This window comes from Ambystoma mexicanum, chromosome 12, assembly GCF_040938575.1.
Source record: "Ambystoma mexicanum isolate Mex_15411 chromosome 12, UKY_AmexF1_1, whole genome shotgun sequence".
NCBI lineage: Eukaryota > Metazoa > Chordata > Amphibia > Caudata > Ambystomatidae > Ambystoma > Ambystoma mexicanum.
This window is the reverse complement of record NC_090936.1, coordinates 114,383,651-114,404,029: the sequence shown is the minus strand read 5'-3', so window position 1 is coordinate 114,404,029 and position 20,379 is coordinate 114,383,651. Positions and strand designations below refer to the sequence as shown.

The window sequence follows — 20,379 nt, the reverse complement described above, 5'->3', positions numbered from 1 at the left end:
AACAGTGGGATTACTTCCTGCAAGGTCACCATACGAAACTTTTGGGGTTTGACAAAGTTGTTCGCTGGGCGCAGATCTAATACAGGGCGCATGGTTAAGTCCTTTTTGGGTACAAGGAAGTACACTGAATAAATACCTTCTGTTACCTGAGATAGGGGGACAGCCTCTATAGCTTCTTTTTTCAGTAGCTCTTCTACTTCTTGAAGAAGAATAGTGAGGTGTTCCTGTGTCATGCGTCGGTTCCGTGGGGTCTGTATTTCGGGGAACCGTTGAATTCGATGCAGTATCCATGGGCTATGGTGGATAATACCCAGCGGTCTGACGTTATTCCCTCCCATGCTGAAAGGAACGATGTTAGCCGGCCCCCGACCGGTGGTGCATGGGAGGGGACCCGAATCTTTGGGTCATTTGTTGGTATTGGGCGTGGGGCCTTTTGGACTGGAGCCGCGTCCTCTTCCTTTGCCACGACGTTGGCCTCTGACTGAACTGGGTGCTTTGGTTAGAGGGCCAGTTGGTAGCAGAGTAAAATTGTTGTTGGCTTTGCTGCTGGCGTTGGCCACGAAAGGAGCGTCTATTGCCATAGCTGCGTCTGTTAGGTGGCCTAGAAATTTGGTCAAGAGTCTTGATGGTATCAAACTCCTTCTTCGCATGTTCTAGGGCCTCATCAACTGCTTTCCCAAACAGATGTGTTTGCTCTATGGGCTTATTTATTAGGGAAGCCTGAGTTTCTGGCTTAAATCCCGAATTGCGCAGCCAGACATGGCGTTTGAGAAGTATTCCCTGAACCAGGGAGCAGCCAGCTGTCTCTGCGGCATCTAAGGAGTTTTTTACGATGCCCTGGTTTACAAGAGTTCCCTCTGATATAGTAGCCAACAGGCGTGAACGCAGGGGTTCTGGTGCGTCCTCTGCTTCGCTGCGCAGCTTGCTCCACTGTGCATCTGCGTAGCTAGCCAGTAGGGAATTGTTATTCGCGATCCTGGTTGAGAAGGCGGCGGAGGTCGTGATTCTCTTCCCAAGTGCATAGAGCTTCTTGCCCTCTTTGTCAGGTGGTGCCTCACTAGTAGATAGTGGTACCCCCGCTCTCTTTCTTGTGTTAGTCACTACCAGAGAGTCCGGAATAGAATGTCCCCTGATGTACAAAGGGTCAGAAGACGAAGGGCTGAAGAGCTTTTCTATCCGAGGGTTGACCCCGCTGACTAAGGCCAGATTGGAAAGGGAAGGAGTTATTCTTCTCTTTATAGAAGCCAGGAGCGGAATGGACTGGCTGACCGGGGCTTTTTCTTTAATAACTTTTTCTACAAAGTCTATGTCCGGAAGAGTGTCCCCTGTGTCTATTTCAAAATGCGCTGCTGCCTTGCACAATAGTGCATTAAGTGAAGGCTGGTCATCTATGGGGGAGGTGTTCCCAATAGGTGAGTCCTTGGGAGGAGAAGGATGAAAGACATCAGGGTCTGAGTGCACTGATGGGGATTGCCAAGGCTGCACTGATGGGGAGTGCCAGGGCTGTGAGGTAGCTGTATCTTCTTCAAAAGCTCCTGCGCTAGTGTAAGGGTCTTCCTCAAACCTCTCCTCCTCAAGTACTTCCTCTCCACCTAAACACTCCTCATCTTCCTGGAGGTATTGCTCCTCTTCAGTGAGGTCATATGCATCTGTAGAAGGGGGAAACAGCCTAGGAATCTTGACCCTAGGGTCATCCTGGGTCCATTCTCTTGGTCTTTTGGGTGTGGGTGGGTTTTGGCTACCCAAAAACCTCTCCATCTTTTCCATACAAGAATGGAGTCTTTCCATGGTCTCATGGGGAACCCCTGAATAGTCTAGAGGGGGGAAATCGGTGTTTTCACCTTCAAAACGCTTCGAACGCTCCCACAACGTCGACGAAAGGTTTCCGTCGCCCTCAGAAAAGCCCTCCGGTAGTCCATCTAAAGGCACTTCTGAATGGGGCAGTTCCTGGCTACTTTTGTGCTTTTTCGGCGTTTCTATTACCTTGGGTGCGGTATTTGACGTCTGTTTCGTCGTCCGCTTACGTTTGTCCTCGGAAACAATTCTCGCCAGACTCTCGACGACGAGTTCGTAAGTCGAGGGTTCTGGAGTCGGCGTTGCCTGCGTTGCGCATTGTTTTTCGACGGCCGCTCTATGGAGCGTCACGTCGGATGTTTTTGAGGTAGCGCCCGTATTAGATGAAAGCCCAATCGCTGGACGCGGCTGCGTTTGCGGGTGGGGCTTGAGACCCTTGCGGTCTGAGGTTGACGCCGGAGTGCCCTGCGTCCCCTTCTGCGCTGGTGGATCCTTCGTCCTGGACGAAGAAGAGCCGTGGGTTGTGTGCTTAGGCCTATGGGGTCTGTGTGCGTCCTCGTCGCCGGGGTGTTCATCCCCATAAGCAGGGCGTGAGCCGAGCCCGTCGGGGCCGGGGACGGACGTCGAGGAGCGCGAGCGCTCCTTCTGGGGGTTAATGACTTCCATAACGGACGTAGAGTTATCACCCTCCTCGTCACTTTCTGTAACAGCGGCGGCGGGTGAGGAAACTGACTTCGACATAGCGTAGTCCGCCCACCTCTTAACTTTCCGTTCTTTAAGAGTTCTTGGTTTCAAGAGCTTACAGGCCGCGCAGCTGTCCTCTTTATGATCGAGGGGCAAGCAACGATTACAGAGCTTGTGTTTGTCCTTGCAAGTGTTTTTGCCCCTACAGCGTGGGCAAAACTTAAAAGGTGTCCTCTCAATAGCTGAGGCAATAAAAACTGGTGATAACAACCCCAAGGGAAAGATAGGGGAGAAAGAAAGACATTCTCGACGAGACGGTAAAAGTTCGAAACCCCCACTCTCCCTACTGTATGTAGGCCGGCGAGGCCTGGCCACGTGTTCGGCAGCGCCGAAGGATCTCCTCCGTCTCTTCTCCTCCGTCGAAAACTTGCTCGGCGGAGAAACAGCTTCACAGCTAACGTCGAGGGGAGGGATCTTTTAACAATAAGTATATATTAAGGACCGAGGTCCGTAGTAATTGTTTAGCAAGGTCTCTCTAGGAGCTCCGCGTAAGGCGACCATAAGCTGGGCGGAAAAAAACAATCTGAGGGACCTCGACGCGTGAGGGATTGTGGGTACAACGCACGTCACTATAGGGATAGTGTTACAGACACGCCTTGTCGACGTCCCCTTTTCGACTACGAAAAACAAAATGCAATACTCCGCAGTGACCACTGGATGTCGGACCTATGCACAGCATGTGATTCTAAGCAGATTAACAAACATCAGAAATATATATACATACATATACATACATACACACAGTTAATCAGCAGGTTACTTAACTTCTTTGCATATAGGAGGAGGATAGCACAGGGGCAACGCGCTAGTCTTGGAAGAAAGACCACACAGAGCAAGAGGTTTGAATCCCGGATCCATGCTCCTAAACCAAACTCAGGTATGGTATTATACAGGTTATACAACTATTAAATAAAATATCTGATTTCTTTATCTTACATTACATGTTTCTCTTGTTACATGCATTTTCATATTGTTTCAGTGCGTCTCAGCAGCTTTCCTTCTTGACATCACACTGCCCTCGTCAGATTTCCCTTAAAGCTCCATGATGTCCAATGGTGTGTGCCGACATCCTTCTAGGGAGCGTGAAGTGTGAGAGGAATCAGTAGGTCACAGTGTACCACTAAAAACAGATGCATCTATGAAAACAGGGAGCTTCTGGGTAGACTATAGCAATAAAAGCAGGCAGCTGTAACTTCAAGGAAAGCAGACGGCTGCTTGCTACATGCAGCTGCGATGACAGCATATGTATTTCATAGTTTTAAAATGGCATTCAACAGATAATGTATGCAGCTTAATTTTGTAATACAGGCAAGGTATTTTAATTCCACCTTAGGAGTCCAGAGTGCTAGTTCCTTTGCTTCTGCAGGTGCATGGAACGCTCTGCAGACATGTGTATTAAATACCTGCGTGAAGTGCCTTGGTACAGGAGATCAAGCTGGCTCAGGTCAGGTAGGAGTTGCACACTAGGCCTGGTTGTAGGCTGCATTCTTGGACCTCACCTACTAAATGCAGTACAACCAGTAGCAATATTTGGAATGCATTTGCTGCACTCCCGATATGGCACATCTTAAGAGATCAGCACTATAGCACAATACAAAATCAGAATGATGTGTTGTGTGCATAAAAAAAAAGTCCAGGTTTTTCACTGTGCTAAATTATCATATCACTGCTCCGTGCCAGGCGCACTTTCAGTTCTTATTGTTCTTGCATGTCCCCAGTCTATAATTGGGGGAACACTGCTCTCCACTGAAACAATGCGATAATAAAAATCTGCAAAACTGCTCTTCCATACCACCAGAGAATACACCCAAAGGAGCCCGGGAGAGGGGTGGGCAGAGCAGAGCACCTGTGGTGTTGGTGTAAACAGGATAGCATACACATTTCCTATAAGGTGAGGATGACATGGTATCAACAGGAGACAGATACAATAGATGCAAGTTTCAAAAACCTTTATTTTGTATTTGAGAAGGTTGGAAGGATTCCTAACTGGCCCCAACCTTAGAACGGGAGTAGTCTCGACCATTAAACAAACCCAAGTCTGTCTAGTCAAAATAAGAAGGGCCTATACATTTTTTTTTTTTTTTAAACCCTTGCCCTCCTTCTCAAATAAGTAAAAGGAATATAAAAATATTGTCTCAAAAGAAATGTCAAATTGGCTTTGGTAAAAACGCCCTTTCCCACGTTCAGAAGCACAGGGTCTCAATAGTTTCTTAAAATAGGTGGTTGGCACAGTTCTATCAATGTGGCAAACTTTGGCTAATTGGTACAATTCAACAGTTCAGGCCTGGGCTTCAAGCTTGACAGTTCAACAAGTTCTTTAGGCTTCGTTCGCCTTGCCCCAAATGCACATTTCAACTCTTAACTTGTACTTTACCGACAAATAATCACTGCGTCCAAAGAACCATGGGGTGCTCACCCCCCCCCCCCCCCCCCCCCCCCCCGTCTGAACTTTTTTTGGCCTATGTTGTCAACTGTCTATACTATTCTTATGACCCCACTGCTTGAGCTGCTAATGTACACTCCTATTTTCTTGTTTTGTATAACTTAATAAAAAGTTATTTGTACCATAATTCAACACAGGCCTCCCTCTGATGGGCTCGAGCCACTCTTTCCTTTCACGCTTTTGTAATATCACTTCTCGCACGTGTCTACCTCCACCAGGCTTAAACACTCTTCTAGCTTTGTGGGGTTCCCTTCCCCAATTTCATAAGAACGTTCATCTTCACTTTTACTGTCAAAGACTTTAGAAACTGCAAGGCTTTTATGTAGACTTCTGCATGACCACTTCAAACAATTTAACAAGCTTCAACTCTCAGCACCAATGCTTCTTGGTACTTGTAGTTCCATGGAATTATAATTTCTTTACTTTGCCCTCTTGACTTGCTTAAAGTTCATATACTTTGGTTTTCCACTCATAAAACAGGATTGAGGTTACTTTCTCGCCTTCGTTTCCAGCTTCATCGCAACTCAAACACTCCACAGAGACTTTTTAATGCGCGATTTTTCCTTGCAGGGCCACTCTTACATTGCATACTCTCACATTATCTTTTCCATTACTTGATTATCGGCACAAACGTAACCTTCAACTCTTGTTAGTTTAATTTGCCTTCAACACAAACCGGACCTTTGTTGCCTTCGATAACTCACCAGTTGTATTTTTTGGGTCTTTCTTCAGCACCTTTCATGTAGCAGTCAAAGCCATTACCAATACCTCCTCTGCTCCTCCCAGACTTCATCGTTCACCCGACAGGGGAGCCGGCCACCTTGAAGCACGTCCCTTCTTCTCAATTGGTTTTAGTCTTGGAATGCTTACAGCTTTCCGAAAGTATGGAATTCTTGCCTGGTTCTCTCTCGTTCTCCGCAAGTGCCGATTAGTCCCATGGCCTTCCAACTTTGATTCCCTGGTTTGCATCAGCCCCGGAAGAGCTGCTCCTTCTCGTACCCAGCCTCGCTCAGAGTATGCCTGTGCACGCCAACTTTTATCCACACAGAAGAGCGGCAGGTGTGCGTAGTTAGGATTACGTGCCCGACTCTGCCTAATCTCATTAAAAGGGACAGAGCCATTGCAAGTCATAGGAGGTAATTTTCCTGGCCTCATTCCAATCTTCCTCGGCTAGTAGTGTTGTCAGTGTGAGGTGGGAAGGAATTATGGGAGCCGTAGTTTCCCATAAAATAGGTAGGGACAGGGGGTTAGATGGGCTGTGGGAAAAGGGGGCTGCCATGTCTCGCCACCAATTGTTTCTCCTCCCACTCCCAGAGGAGCCCCTACCCAGTGGATCCACCCTCGCTTGTCCACCCCCAGGGTCAGGATACAAAAGCGATGGACTTTCCCTGGCCAACTGAATACGGAATCCCCGGGGACTAAGTTGTGAAACAACCTCTGGTTTGTCATAATAATAAAAAGTCTCAATTACTATAGAATAGTAATTGGTAGTAGAAATGTATATCAAATCAAGTAGTAGCAAACAAACAGGAGACATCATATGTGGTGGTGTAGGTTACTTTACTGGGATTTATACCACATATTTAAAATAAGTGACCTTCCCTTTAAGGAAAGAAAAAATAAAAGAAGTATTGTGCTTCCTAGAAAGGCTGAAGTTCACTTTTGCGCCAAAGTCGATGCCACCTATTCTCTTAAAATACCTTTTTAGGTTCACATATAGGAAGATTAAGGAAAACTAGTGTGCCAAATCAATTTTTTTTTAATCTTCCATTAAATATTATATGCAAATCAAACTATTGCTTGCCGATTAGTTTGACAGCTTTCTAACTGCATGGGTAGCGTGTTCACAAAAAATGGTCAGCAATCATTGTGAAGGGCTGCCTTGTTTCCAAGTGTCCAGCTTCTGCCAAACATGTCATCATCCATTGGGTATACAGTCACATGATACAATCATTTGGAATGACTGCAGGCCAAATCTGCTCTTAACGGGATCTTGCAATAGCCATTGATTGTTTTTCTTAAAGGGGGTGAGGGGTGTCGGGAGGTCAAGGATTTGGGTGGTTGTTTGAAGGAGGGAATCAGGGTTCCAAATGCAAAGGTTTAGAGCACAGCATTTTCCATTACTGCCAAACGGATATTATAATTGTGGGGATCTCAGGTGGGTCAAGTGGGAAAATAATTTTTCTGAAGTTGGGATCTTCTCATGTTAGATGAGACCTGTGCAAGCATGTCTGTCGTGCCAATGAAAAGGCTATTTTGCCACACTTCCTCACAGGGATTCCAGATTTAAAGAATCAATGGCCAAAATGGTGCAATTACCTTATTTTAGCACCGTCCCTTCTTGGATGTGACAAGGGAGCTTTATCTCCAAGCGCGTGCTTGGAGCAGCATGTAAAGGGGCTAGGGCAGTGGTATTCAAACTGTGGGTCGCGACCCCCTAGGGGTCCGCGGGTGCATCCCAGGGGGGCCCTGAGAGCTCAGCATGAAAAAAGATTTTTTTTTTTTTTTTTTTTTTTAAAGATTGGAGGAAATGGGCAGGGGTGGCCCACATGGGCGGTCTGAAGCATGAAACTGTCTCAGGCAACAATGAAAAAGTGGCCCACAGTTGTAAATGGATATTCATTCCTTTAGTCACAGACTGGGCCTCATTACTACTATGGCGGACCAGTAACAACGGTGCTGGTAAGCTACCGGCACCGTTGCTACCGTTCCGCCATAGTAAGAGTTGTGCTCGTGGGTGCTTGACAGCCCCCGCCAGGTCTGACCTCAGCTCGTCGGATGCACCAGCACCGTTATTAACGGTGCCGGTGCATCCGAGCTCCCCCTTCCCATTTGAGCCATATGGGGCTCAAATGGGAATGGGGATCTACCGGCACCTTCGAAAGGGCAATTATCATGTCCGCCTAACTCGGCATGACCTAGTAATTGCCCATTCGCGGGTTTCCAGATGCAACTCCAGTGGCAGCCGTGCCGGTTTTACCGGCACAGCTACCACCAAAGTAGTTATGAAGCCCACTGTTTCAATAGTACCCAAAGGGGTGCTTTGTGTTAAAATGTAAGTAAATTGTGATATATTCAGCAACAATGGTCAACATTACTAACTGCATAGTGGCCCCTCACCCATTATGGAGGAGCTAAGGAGCCAGCCCAGTGAAACAGTGAGCACTCCCTCAGCTGCTTTATCCAGCTAATGGAGTGCTCCTGGGCTGGCTGAACTGTCAAAGGGAAACACTGTTTCCCTTTGACAGTTTAGTTCCCCAGCCGCACATGCTCACTGAGCCATGCAAGTGCTGGGGCGTTTTGCTTCGCCAGCATTGCATAGCTCATTGGAAATGCTGGCTGGGGCACTGCATGTCTGTATGTCCGAGGGGGAGCTCCTGCGCCTCCTCGCACATACGGACAGAGCAGCTGGAGCAGCACCCACACACAGGCCAATGCAGAAGGTACGTTTATGTTCATTGTTTTTATTTAAACATGTGTATGGATGCGTTATGAGTGAGTGTATGGTGATGGATGCTCATGTGAATGATAGAGTGATTGCTGTATGAATGTGCAGCGCCTTGCATATACACATAATCATGTTCATTGTGTTAGGACCAGTGGGGCCCAGGGGACAGGGATGGTATCTTTTTACCGGACATCTATCATTCAAAACCCTCTTTCTTGTCCACAAGGCTTTCTGGGGCCTCGGTCCAAAATACCTTCAGCTATTCCTCCGCAAATACCTCCCCTCTCGAGCTCTTCACTCCTCTACCTCCAACTCCCTCAGGTTCAGTCGTTTATCAAAGAAACGAGCTGGGGGTAGATCTCCGTCTTCGGCTGGGGCCTCCCTCTGGAACAGCGCCCTGCCACTCTAAAACTTGAGGAGAACCATCTTTCTTCCTGCACTTATCAGACCTACCCTGTCTGCTGCCTTAAACGTAGCACTTGCAAATTGCTGGCTGCACTACCACTGTTTGTTGCCTTTATTATTTATTTATTGTTATTTATCTGTTTCTCCTCTGCTTCGCACTTTCCACTTCTCCCCCCTTCCATGCACTTTTCCCCTCACACTTGCGCGTTCTCAATGTCACTGGGCCTAGTAAGATCGCTGTTTTATTCTCCTCTGTTCCCCTCCCTTGCCTTGTCACGCTCTGAAACACTTGTGTACGAGCGCGATAGAAATAAAATATCAATGCCTGCCCCCTGGACTCCCAGCAACAATTGCAAACTGTTTGGCTATTTACCCATTTTTTGTTAAAAGTATGCTCTACAATGCAACATTTTAACCTATTATTTAAAAAAAAATTCACAGGGGGAAACCACCCCTTAATGCCCCTCCACTTAAAAAAGATTCACCAGCCGCCACTGGCCCTCAGACTGTGTTGGGAACGGGATGGGGGAACCGAGGGACTATGGTGGGAGCACAATGGGCGGGAACCATGGGATAGTGATGGGAGCAGAGTGGGGAGAGCCCTGGGTGTGTGATGGGGTGGGGAGAGACCAGCGACTGGGTAGGAGTGGGATGAGGGAGCCCAGCGACTTTGATGGGAGCAGGTGACGGCGCGCAATATATACTGTCCATTTGGCATTTCTGGGGGGTCCCGACCTGCCCAAATTTCGCTCAGGGGGGCCCTGGCCAAAAAAGTTTGAAGACCACTGGGCTAGGGTGTCAGTCAGCTTCTCCATGATGCGGAGATTACAGAGTTAAAGTTCTGTTAGTGTTCACCATTTTGCTAAAACTGGTGCGCCTGCATACGTTGGGGGGGAAGAGTGCGCTTGAATGTTGCTTGTAAGAGCTTTTGTTTCCATGCAGCTTGGGATGTGGATGTTTTGGCCACGTAGGTGCTGCAGTGCAGTGGACTATAAAGGGGAGTCTCCCCATCCAGAACTATCAGCTGCTCCACGATGCAGTGACTTTTTGGGCCTTTGCATCATGCGACATCTTCCAGAAAATAAGGTCTCAATAACATCCTCTAAATTTGGTCCTTTTTTTAAAACTGTTTTTTGACTGCCCCTTCCCTAAACATTTACGGTGGCTCCTACACCTCCGCCCCTCCCTTTTCTACTTACTACCCTTTTTAAATCTCCTCCCCTCACTTTGTTAAATAGGTTTTTGGGTCTACATTTGCAGAGGGTGTTATTGAAAGAAAAAACAGCCTGAATGTTTTCACAGGTCACAGTTATGAGAGGAGATGTTCACAGAAATCTGGAAGCAAATGAAATACTCACGTTGCTTGGTTAGGAGCCCGGGTTTGCCCTGGCATGGACACATTTGTGTTCACAGCACTCAAACCTAATTTTAACACCAAGCCGGGCCAACTGTCAGAATTCTTACCCGAGGACATCTGCTCTGGATAGTTTCTTAAAACAATGGGACTCATTTTGGGTGGTTAAGTAGTGAAGATAACTGTATATAATTGTGGTTCCAACTATTAGGATTTTAGTATGGCTTGAAGGGGTTCACCGGACCTACAATGTCCATCATGCTTCCCTGCTCTGCCTCAAAAGACATGGTTTAATGCCAGGATGAATTATCATGGTGTTACACCAATGGATTGCTACGGAATCCACCCGGTTTTTACTCGTCACATCAGGCAGATTCAATTGGAATCTATTACTAGTCGTTAATTGCGGGAGGTTTTACACTTTTGCAAACATACACTGGCAATGTTAAAGTGTAAAGACAATTTGCCTGCATTTTACACATCACTTTTCCACTGCATGGTGGAAAGGTGTAAAATTGTACAGAGGGGAGCTTTTGGATGAAAGTGCAAACAAACCGGTGTCGTTATGTGCACTTGGTTCTTAAATGAATAAAGGTCCCCATAGTATGAAAGGAATTTGATCCAAAATGAACAGAGCATTGCACATAAATTATCAAAAAGATAGATACCATTGATGGAGAACAAAAACAATTCATAATTTGGTGGGATAGAAGACTCAAATAAAAATAAATACACTTCATACAACAAGCATTCATCTTCAAAAAAAAAAAAATTATCCCTGTGCCGTTAATGTAGAAGATGGCAGCCAGCAATCGCGATAAACAAAACCTACCCCATAGATGTGTACAACGTGGTCCAGACAGGGCCGAACATCCAGTTTGGCGGGCGCCACGAGGGCTTCTGAAGTGTAGCATACCATGTGGTGACTTCCCTCTTGGTTATCGAAGCGCCAAGCAGTCCTCCAATGTGTGGGACTAGAGAGAAACCAACAGCTGGGGCCCATGTTGGTAGCATGGTCAATCAGTGAACTAGATTCTGCAATACAAAGGTGGCACAGCATCAATAATGCAAGTAACAAAACAGGTGGCCTCGTGCACAAATAAGACTGCTTTCCCTGCCGAACTAAGGTCCACCGACTCACGGCAAAGTAGTTGTTCTTCAGTTGTTTCAAAGGCCTGCGGGGCTGCATGCACACGGCCTGGCCAATGAGATTTTAGAAGGTAGACCGATAACAGGTCCAACCTATACCCTCCTAGCATTCCCCCCTTCCTCCCCAACCCAACCCTTCCGAGACATTTTCAAGATGGGTTATTAACACACATGGTCTCCAACAGAAAAGGACATTCTTTTAAAGACAGGTTTTCAAAAAGAGCCATCACAGTGGCAAACCACCTGCCTTTATTAGAGAATCCTCGGCTCCCTAAAAAGTGTAACATTCAGTGCAGGGGGCGTGGCTAGCAACGCCATCAGATACGATGGCTCGGTGTACCAGCATAGGAGCATGTAGCAGAATGTCTGGGCTTCAGGCTGGTGGTTTTCTGGCCTGAATCTGTGGCGGCAGGTGTCACGACGTCTCCAGGACAACAGGGGCGGGGAGGAACGGGAAGTGACGCAGAAGGGCGGGGAAAGGGCAGTTGAAGTTGGTATGTGAAATAAAGAGGCACGCTGTTTGCAGCTCTCAGTGTCTGCCTTTTCATTGCTGCGACACCCACCCCGCATAGCGCCAGGCCACAACAATGGCGACAAGGGCGGCTGCACCAGCGGAGCGACTCTTGTGGTGAGAGCACCGCGGTCTGCCTGACACGACCATGCAACGGAAGGCAGAGCGCTCGAGGCGCGAGCCCCCTCAGCTGGCCCACAACATGCAGCCCAGGCCGCGACACGAGCACAGGCAGAGGAGCCGGTAGCCCCGCTCACTTCACAAGGCAAGCAGTAAGCATGTGCTATCACGGGGGAGATCATCCGCACGGCTTAAGGCCTGCAGGGAGGAAGAAGAAACGCGCACAAGGTCAGGAGAGACTGCACGACACGTGGGCACTCCCAGGGACGTGCACACATAGGTGCCCCAAGAGCAAGGCCCACAGCATGTGGCGCTGCATATACCCCAAGGGGTGGAGGACAATCAGATGTTGCTCGTGCCTCACAAGGCAGCCATCTAAAGTCTGAGAGGCGGAGCCACGTCCTGAGTAGGACACCTCACTCAGACCCCACGGCCCAGACAGATGGAGCTCGTGCCGCAGCGGCAGCCATCTAGGGGAGAGGACCACTAACAACCTAGATCCAGCAAGTGAACGCTGTCCAAGCAGAATGTCGGGTCAAGACGATGGACAAGGAGCACAAGCTCAAGGGAATGGGCCCCCAGTGCCAGTGGCAGCAACACCAGATCACGTGCCATACCAGCTACCAGACACGCTAGCAGCCCAGATGCCAGGAGCATTTGACGTGACGGATACAAGCAACATGGGTCCCCGATGGACCAAATGGATCAGGGACTTTGATCTCTATATGGGAGCCACAGGACCAGTAGCAGACGCAAGGCAAGTGTGCCTCCTCAAACTGGCTGTAGGCTCTCCTACACGCGACATCATTGACGAAATGCCCCAAGATTCTATAGACTCAATCCAAGATCTCAAAGACGTGCTGGCAGCCTATTTTGCGCCACACACCAATGTTGACTACGAAAGACACTTGTTTCACAGCACCAAACAGGCAAAAGGGGAGACCATGGATGCATATGTGATGAGATTACACACCAAGCTAAAACACTGCGACTTCGCAAACTACTCAAATACGGAGGCCCTGAGGTCACAAATAATATCAGGGTGCGAATCACAAGCTTTCCTAGCACTAGCAAGGGTAGAAAGGGCCATTGACTCAAGTAGAAAGCTCAGGGACCACCAATGCCGGAGAGAACCTAAACAGACTGCAGCTAGAGAAGAAGTCAGACGAACTTTTCTGTTACAAGTGCCGTTTCAAATATCTGCATGAAAGATCATGCCCCGCAGTCGGGCAACGCCGCACCTCCTGTGGCGAAGGTCGTTTCAAGGAAATATGTCGGCTATTTCGAGACAGAGGGAGAGACGGACCCAAAGACAACACGTCCCGCCCAAGAAGTCGATAGGGGGGGTCGTTTAACACCAACCCAGCCCCAAGCGCCTCCAACACCCAGACCCAATCTCCGGGCGACCAGAGAGACAGAGGCTCAGGGGATGACCGACAGAAAAGGAGAGAAAGAAGGAGATTCGTGATGCGCGCGCGACCCGAACGCAGATACGTGCGATACTTGGTTGAACAATCCTCCAGCGAGTCTGACCCCAGCTCATCGGGGAGTGACCAGAAAAAGAAGGCATACGTCTACACCCTGGGCAACAGCCCACAGTCCAACACTCATCATTAAACTACAAGAAAGACCAACTGAGTTTCTCATTGACACCGGAGCCACGGTCAACGTGGTAAGTGAGAAAATCTACTCTGAACTGACCCAAAAAACGTAAACTCCATCCAGCTACGGTTGACATACGCCTACGGAGCCAAGGCACCCTTAAAATGCTTAGGACAATTCAGTGGGCTCTGCCGCTACAAAAGGCAAGAAATGAGAGTTCCGATGCACGTTCTGGCCACAGAGACAGACAGTGGATGTGTGTTGAGTTTCAAGGCGGCCGCAGACATGGGCCTAATACACATACTCTACAACATAATGGTCCACAAGTACATAGACCCGGTAGAAATGATCCATACCCAAAAATATTCAAAGGAATCGGAAGACTCAAAAACAGGCAAATGAAACTCCACGTTGACAGCTCCATCCGCCCCGTAGCTCAGCCATACAGCGGAATTCCAGTTAACTTTCAAAAGAAAGTTGAGGACGAGCTCCAGAAACTACTGAAACAAGACATTATCAAGAAGGCAACTGGTCCCACCACATGGGTATGCCCAATCGTCCCAGTCCCCAAGAAGGGATCCGAGGCCATTAGACTATGTGTGGACATGCGACGCCCAAATCAAGCCGTCAAAAGGGAGAGATACCCTGCACCCCGGATCACAGACATGATTCACTTATTGAATGGGGCGAAAGTCTTCTCCAAACTTGACCTGCAGAAGGGGTACCATCAGTTGGTACTACACCCTGAAAGCCGCAACATAACTTTCGTGACCCATGTTGGCCTCTTCAGATACAAAAGACTAAGTTTCGGGGTGACTTTGGCGGCGGAAACATTCCAGGCAGAGGTCCACAACATCATAAAGCACATCCCGAACTGTCAACTACTCGGACGACATTCTAGTATTTGGAACCAATGTGAAAAAACAGGACGAGACACTCATGAAGGTCTGCAAGGCCCTACATGATGCCAATCTCACGCTAAACAAGGACAAATGTGAGTTCTGCAAAAACACACTAAAATTCTTTGGTCATGTCTTTTCGGAATCAGGTATGACCGCAGACCCGGACAAAGTTTCGGCCCTGAATGACACTTCCGCCCCAACCAATGTGTCGGCACTTCGATCTTTTCTGGGCCTAGCGAGCTACTGCAACCGATATATTCTGGACTTTGCGTCGGTCAGCGAGCCGCTAAGGAGGTTGACACATCAGGATGAAAAGTTTGAGTGGACCAGCAACTGTAAAAGGCCTTCGAGACAATAAGGGAAAGAGTCGCGCAAGCGGAAAACATGTCATACTATGAGACCCCAAAGGGAAAACTGAGTTGACGGTCAAATCCAGCCCCGTGGGTTTGGGAGCCATCCTAGCGCAACTCGACCCGCGGGACCCATCACAAAAACACATAGTGGCCTACGCCAGCCGCAGCTTGTCCATTACCGAACAGGTCTACTCCCAAGCAGAGAAGGAGGGACTCGCCGTTGTATGGGCGTGCAAACATTTCCATTTGTTTCTGTACGGTAAACAGTTCCAGGTCGTCACCGATCATCAAGCTCTACTATTTCTGAACGGCAATCCACAAGCCAAAATGCCTCCGCGCATCGCCCAGTGGGGGCTAAGGCTACAGGACAATGCATTCGATCTCATCCACAGGCCAGGTAAAGGTGAAAACCCCACCAACTTCCTGTTGAGAAGACCACGAGGGGAAAGAACACCAGGACCATCGGTGGCTGACAGATATCTAAGATACCATGCCCACCAGACTACGCCGGAGGGTGTTAACGTGGAGGAACTCATCAGAGAGACGGAGATTGACCCAGCCTGTCGCATCATCTGCGAAGGACTAGAGTCTGGACAGTGGCGAAGAGCCAAAGAAACGGGGAGAGCCATAGGAGGCCAAGCAAAAGAGGACGTGGAACGGTTCTTACTAGTGAAAGAAGAGCTGGCAGTGTCGGCAGACCACCTGCTGCTCAAAGACTGCAAACTAGTGATCCCCGAAGCCATGAAGGCAAAAGTCATCAATCTAGCCCACAAGACACACAGGGGCATGGTCTCCACCAAACGCATGCTCCGCCAAAAGGTATGGTTTCCTGACACTGACGCCCTAATAGAGGCCGCACTACAAGCGTGTCCCACGTGCTGCCTCATCACACCAAATCGGCACCCAGAACCCCTGCTCATGTCAGCTTCCACAGAAAATATGGGAGGCCATCGCAGCCGACTTCTTTGGACCCAATCGAAGGAGGAAAGTATGTCTTGGCCGTGATGGATGAGTACTCACGATATCCGGATGTGCGGCTGATATCATCCACGGCTGCACACCACGTCATCCCAGCTCTCGACCACATGTTCTCATTTTATGGGAGTACCTAAAGTGCTCAAGACTGAAAACGGGGCCTCGTTTTGCGGACATCAATTCACCCAATTTGCAAACTACCTCGGGTTCCATCACAGAAAGATCACTCCCCTGTGGCCCCAAGCCAACGGGGTGATCGAGCGCTTTATGGCCAATCTCAAGCAAGCCCTGCAAGTTGCACACTTGACAGGACAGCCATATGAACCAGCTTGTGATGGACTACCGAGGGACACCTCACAGCACGACAGGGAAGACCCCTGCCGAGTTAATGTTCGGGCGAAACACGGATCCCCCAAGCTGAAGCAAGCAGCCCACGTCCCGCGCTGGACCCGGAAGTCAGAGCGAGATGAAGCAGCCAAAGGCCGAATGAAAGAGTACACCGACACCCGCAGACGGGCGCAGGCATACTAAATTGAGGTAGGAGACAGTGGCGGTACGTCAGCCGTTAACCCACAAGCACACGGCTGCTTTTTGAGAAGAGCCCCTTCTTGTCACACAAAAGAAAGGTTCGATGGTCAATGCCCAAGGGTCAGGAGGACTGGTTACGAGAAACTCGTCCCATTTCAAAGAACTTCCACAAACGCAAACCAAACGTCTGAGTGGGAGAGTGCAGGCTCACCTAGACTATGAATCTGACAACCCTTACCCAGGGGACCAGTGGGACTCAGATGAACCAGAACCAGACGAAGGACCAGAAAGCACCGAAAGCAGAATGTCACTGAGACCAACCCCGGCACGGCCGCAAAACGCCCGGAACAGACCTCAGCGATGGATCGAGGAAATGGACTAGAGCTTCGTCAGACCACCGCCTCTTGCGAAGAGTCTGTTAACTGTTTAAAAAAAAGGGGGGAGATGTCACGTTGACGTCTCCAGGACAACAGGGGTGGGAGGGAGAGAGGGAGCGGGGAGGAATGGGAAGTGATGCAGGAGGGCGGGGAAAGGGTAGTTGAAGTTGGTATGTGAAATAAAGAGGCACGCAGTTTTGCAGCTCTGTGTCTGACTTTTCACTGCTGTGACACGTGCCCCGCATCGCGCCAGGCCACAACAGACAGAATCGGTCTAGATGACGGCAGGTCAACTACCATCAAAATGGCATTCTGCGCCCTAACGGAGCTGTGCGAAGACGTCTGCCCCGCAGCAGTAGCACTCGTGTGTTATGGGCAGATGAGGCTGCGCTGCTGTGGTGGTCTGTGTGAGAGACCGGCTGGAGGGGCTCCGCTGCTGGATCCTGGACCCCTACAAGATACCTATAACAAAGAAGTGAAGCAGACCAGCTGCTGGCAAGCCCTGTATGCAGCGCAGGTTTGTAGCTGGCGGTGGCACTGCTGCTGGGAATGCCTGGTCTGCTGCAGGAGTGAAAGGGAGGTCCCATAAGTGCATGGCTGGAGCCCAACTGTAGAGGAATGGATCCAGGTTGCAGCGGTGAATGAGGAGGTCCTGGCCCACCAGGAGCCGGCAGTGTGGCGTATGCCTGGAGGCTTGGGGCCTCAACTCTGTAGTATCTCCCCTGTTGGAAGCTGTAGCGGGTTGCTCTGGGCGGGAGTGGGCTGGAAGCCGAACGCCCGCTCTGTAATGCAGAGTCTCATGGCAAAAGCTGTTTTACAGGCTAATGTAAAGGGTAGATCTATAACACTGGGCCCCAGTATTTAAAGGGTTTCACTTTGCCTCCCTCTGTCTCACTGCGCAGTAAGTCAGCACAACCCCAAGCAAAGCAAGGACTGCTCCTGAATTGGGGCCACACTTGGCAAACGAACTGCACCTCTCCTTGGGGAGGTTCCAGGAACAGCATCAGGGGTGGTAGCCATATTTGAACTCACCCTACAGCTATATGAGGAAGCTCCTTTGACGCAAGATACAAGAAGGTGGAATGGCCTGTTCCAAGCGCCTGGGAGTCTCCAGTGTGACCGATTGCCTTAAACTGCATGGGCTCTGCTTCGGTCTCCCGGACGCCCTCCTCTGGTGCAGATCTGTGAGGAGTTTTATGTGAACTGCCTCCCCATTTGGTGTGGTCTAGTGGAAGGCCAGCACTGGCTTGGAAGCAGGGGTGTAAATTGCAGCCCAGAACGTCTATTGGGGCTGTGGCAGCAAGGTATCAGAGTGTGCCTGGAAGAAGTGGGCAATGCTATAAAGGAGGGACAGCAACAGTGGTGGGGCTCCACTGGAGCCTCAGGGTTGAACCCCTTTTCCACCCGCTGCTATGACGGCTGAAACACCCAAGCAGGGGACACAGGGCGACATTGCCACAATGCTACTGTCTGCCAACAAAACAAGCATACCGGGGGGAGGTTACTTCCTAAATTCATGGAACCGACTCCCTCCCGGCTATGCTTGAACTGATGGGGGAAGATTTGCAATGAAATCCACAAGAGCACTGAAGAACTCACACAATACTTCCTCTGGGCAAACGAGTGACCGAGGCCGAACAGAGGGCGTCGGAGGTAGAGGACACATTGTGCGAGCAATCCTACAAGGTGGGCGAATGCTCTAAGTAGAGGCCTTGGAGGCATGATGTGCAGCCCTGGAAGACGAGCAGGAGGATGGGGAGAATCGCTTCCGCAGAAATAACATCAGGATTAGGGCAGTTTGAGGGGATAAGAGATGTCGCGCTTGCAACGTTTGTGGCAGACCTGTTCTGGTTTTTATTGAAACATACCAGAGGATTCAGTCATTGAAATGGACAGAACCCACAGCACTAGATCCAGGGCCGCCTCAGCTCCTTATAGACCCCCAAATGTACTTACAAGGGTCAATTCTTTCAGGTGAAGGAACGCATAACGTCAGCTGCCTGGCCTTTGGCAAGCATTCCCTTCCAAGATATGTCAATATCCCTGTATCAGGATTTAGCCTTTCCTACCTCGACAAAGCAAAGAGCGCTCCATTCAATGGCAGAGTGGTTGCGCAATAAGGGGGTCGCCTACAGTTGGGGGTTTCTGATCGCACTTCACATATATCAGGACAGACGATGGATTATCAGAACGATAAGAGGCTGTAGGTTTGATGAACCTGGAAAATGCGAATGAGAGCACGCCCAAGGATGTGGTGGGCGGGGGAATGGAAGTGTGGTCCCCACAACCTCAAAGACATTTATGAAAATGGGGAGGAAGTGGAAAGGGCCGGTCAGGAAGACCTGCGAGAATCCGCCAGTATATGGCATGGTGAAATGTGAACCTGAAGGTAGGAGTACGTTTAGATGTGTAGGGCCTGAGGGTCTGGGTAGGTTTAAAAGCCATGGGCCACCTGTGGCTGGGTAAGGATGGTGTAGAGGGAAGGGGGATAGGTTAATTGGGTGCATTGTATTGCCCTCCAAATCGGTTTCCCCATTGGATTGAGAAATGTTCAATGTTTGCTCAAGGCTGGGCACAGTTTGTTTTGATGGGATGGGAAAGTTTCATTTGAAATGTTTACAGTGGGGAAGAAGTTGCATCACATGTGTAACTGTGGGGGGGGGGGGGAGATTTGGGAAAGGGCCCAGGAAGTGGACAGAGTATGAGGTTTTAGAGTCCCCTGGATGAAGAGATTACTGACCAGATGGAGGAAGATTTGATGATCCTGGGCACTTGGAATGTTCAGGGATTAAATTCCCCAGTGAAGAGGAAATCCATCATGCGTAAATTGGGTGATGTCAATGTCGGTTGGGTTCATGCAAGAGAGACACTTATTAATACAAGATTAAGAGCAGTTGCGGGCCAGGGCGTTCCCACAACTATTTTTTGCATCTCATACGAGGGGTGGCGATTAGAGAGCAGGTCCCAATATCTAGAGTGAAGGTTCCGAGAGATCCCCAGGGGAGGTTAATTTTTGTGCAGTGCCTCCTGTGGGAGCGTCACTTCACCTTGGTCTCCCTGTATGCCCCCAACAGTGGACAGGATAGTTTGCAGTAACGGTTTCTCGCCCAGGTGCCCCCCTTTGCAGAGGGGCAGATCCTTATAGGGGGGGGGGGGGGGGACAGCTTTGGTGCCAGATATACAGACAGATAAGACTTTGCCTGCTATGAAGACAGATTTCAGAAATGCTGTAGCCTTGGGTTCCCCACTCCAAGAGTTGGGGGTGGTGGATGCCTGGAGGTTGTTTCACGGGATTGAAAGTGATTACTCCTACTTGCTCGTGCACAGAGGTTACTCTAGATTGGATCTCTTGTTGATTCCCAAAGCCCTGTATCCATGTGTTCATGCGGTAGACATTGGCACAAGAGCCCTGTTGGGCCACGCACCAGTGAACATTGCCTTATCCATTGTAGGTGTGCCCAAGAAGCATTGGTGCCCCTGGAGATTGTATGACCCAATATTGAGGGACCCAGTCATTTATCAGGTACTGGGGGAAAAGATCAACTACTTTTGGGTAAATAGGGACTCCGGCCCTTCGCCAAGTATTGTATGGGATGCAATGAAAGCAGTGGTTCAAGGGGCCCCGATTAGTAAGTCGGCAGCATACATTAGGACAAGACATTCAGACTGGGCCT

The 20,379-nt window shown here is 49.4% G+C and overlaps 1 protein-coding gene across 1 annotated transcript in view; it reads right to left on the bottom strand.

The window, feature by feature from the left end:
* TSPO (translocator protein) overlaps window positions 1-20,379 on the bottom strand; it is a 108,264-nt gene that overhangs the window by 28,508 nt on the left and 59,377 nt on the right. The window contains exon 2 of the mRNA XM_069628125.1: window positions 11,021-11,223. Within this exon, the coding sequence (XP_069484226.1) occupies window positions 11,021-11,202 (182 nt within the window). The 5' untranslated portion in view covers window positions 11,203-11,223. The remainder of the gene's footprint in view (window positions 1-11,020; window positions 11,224-20,379) is intronic.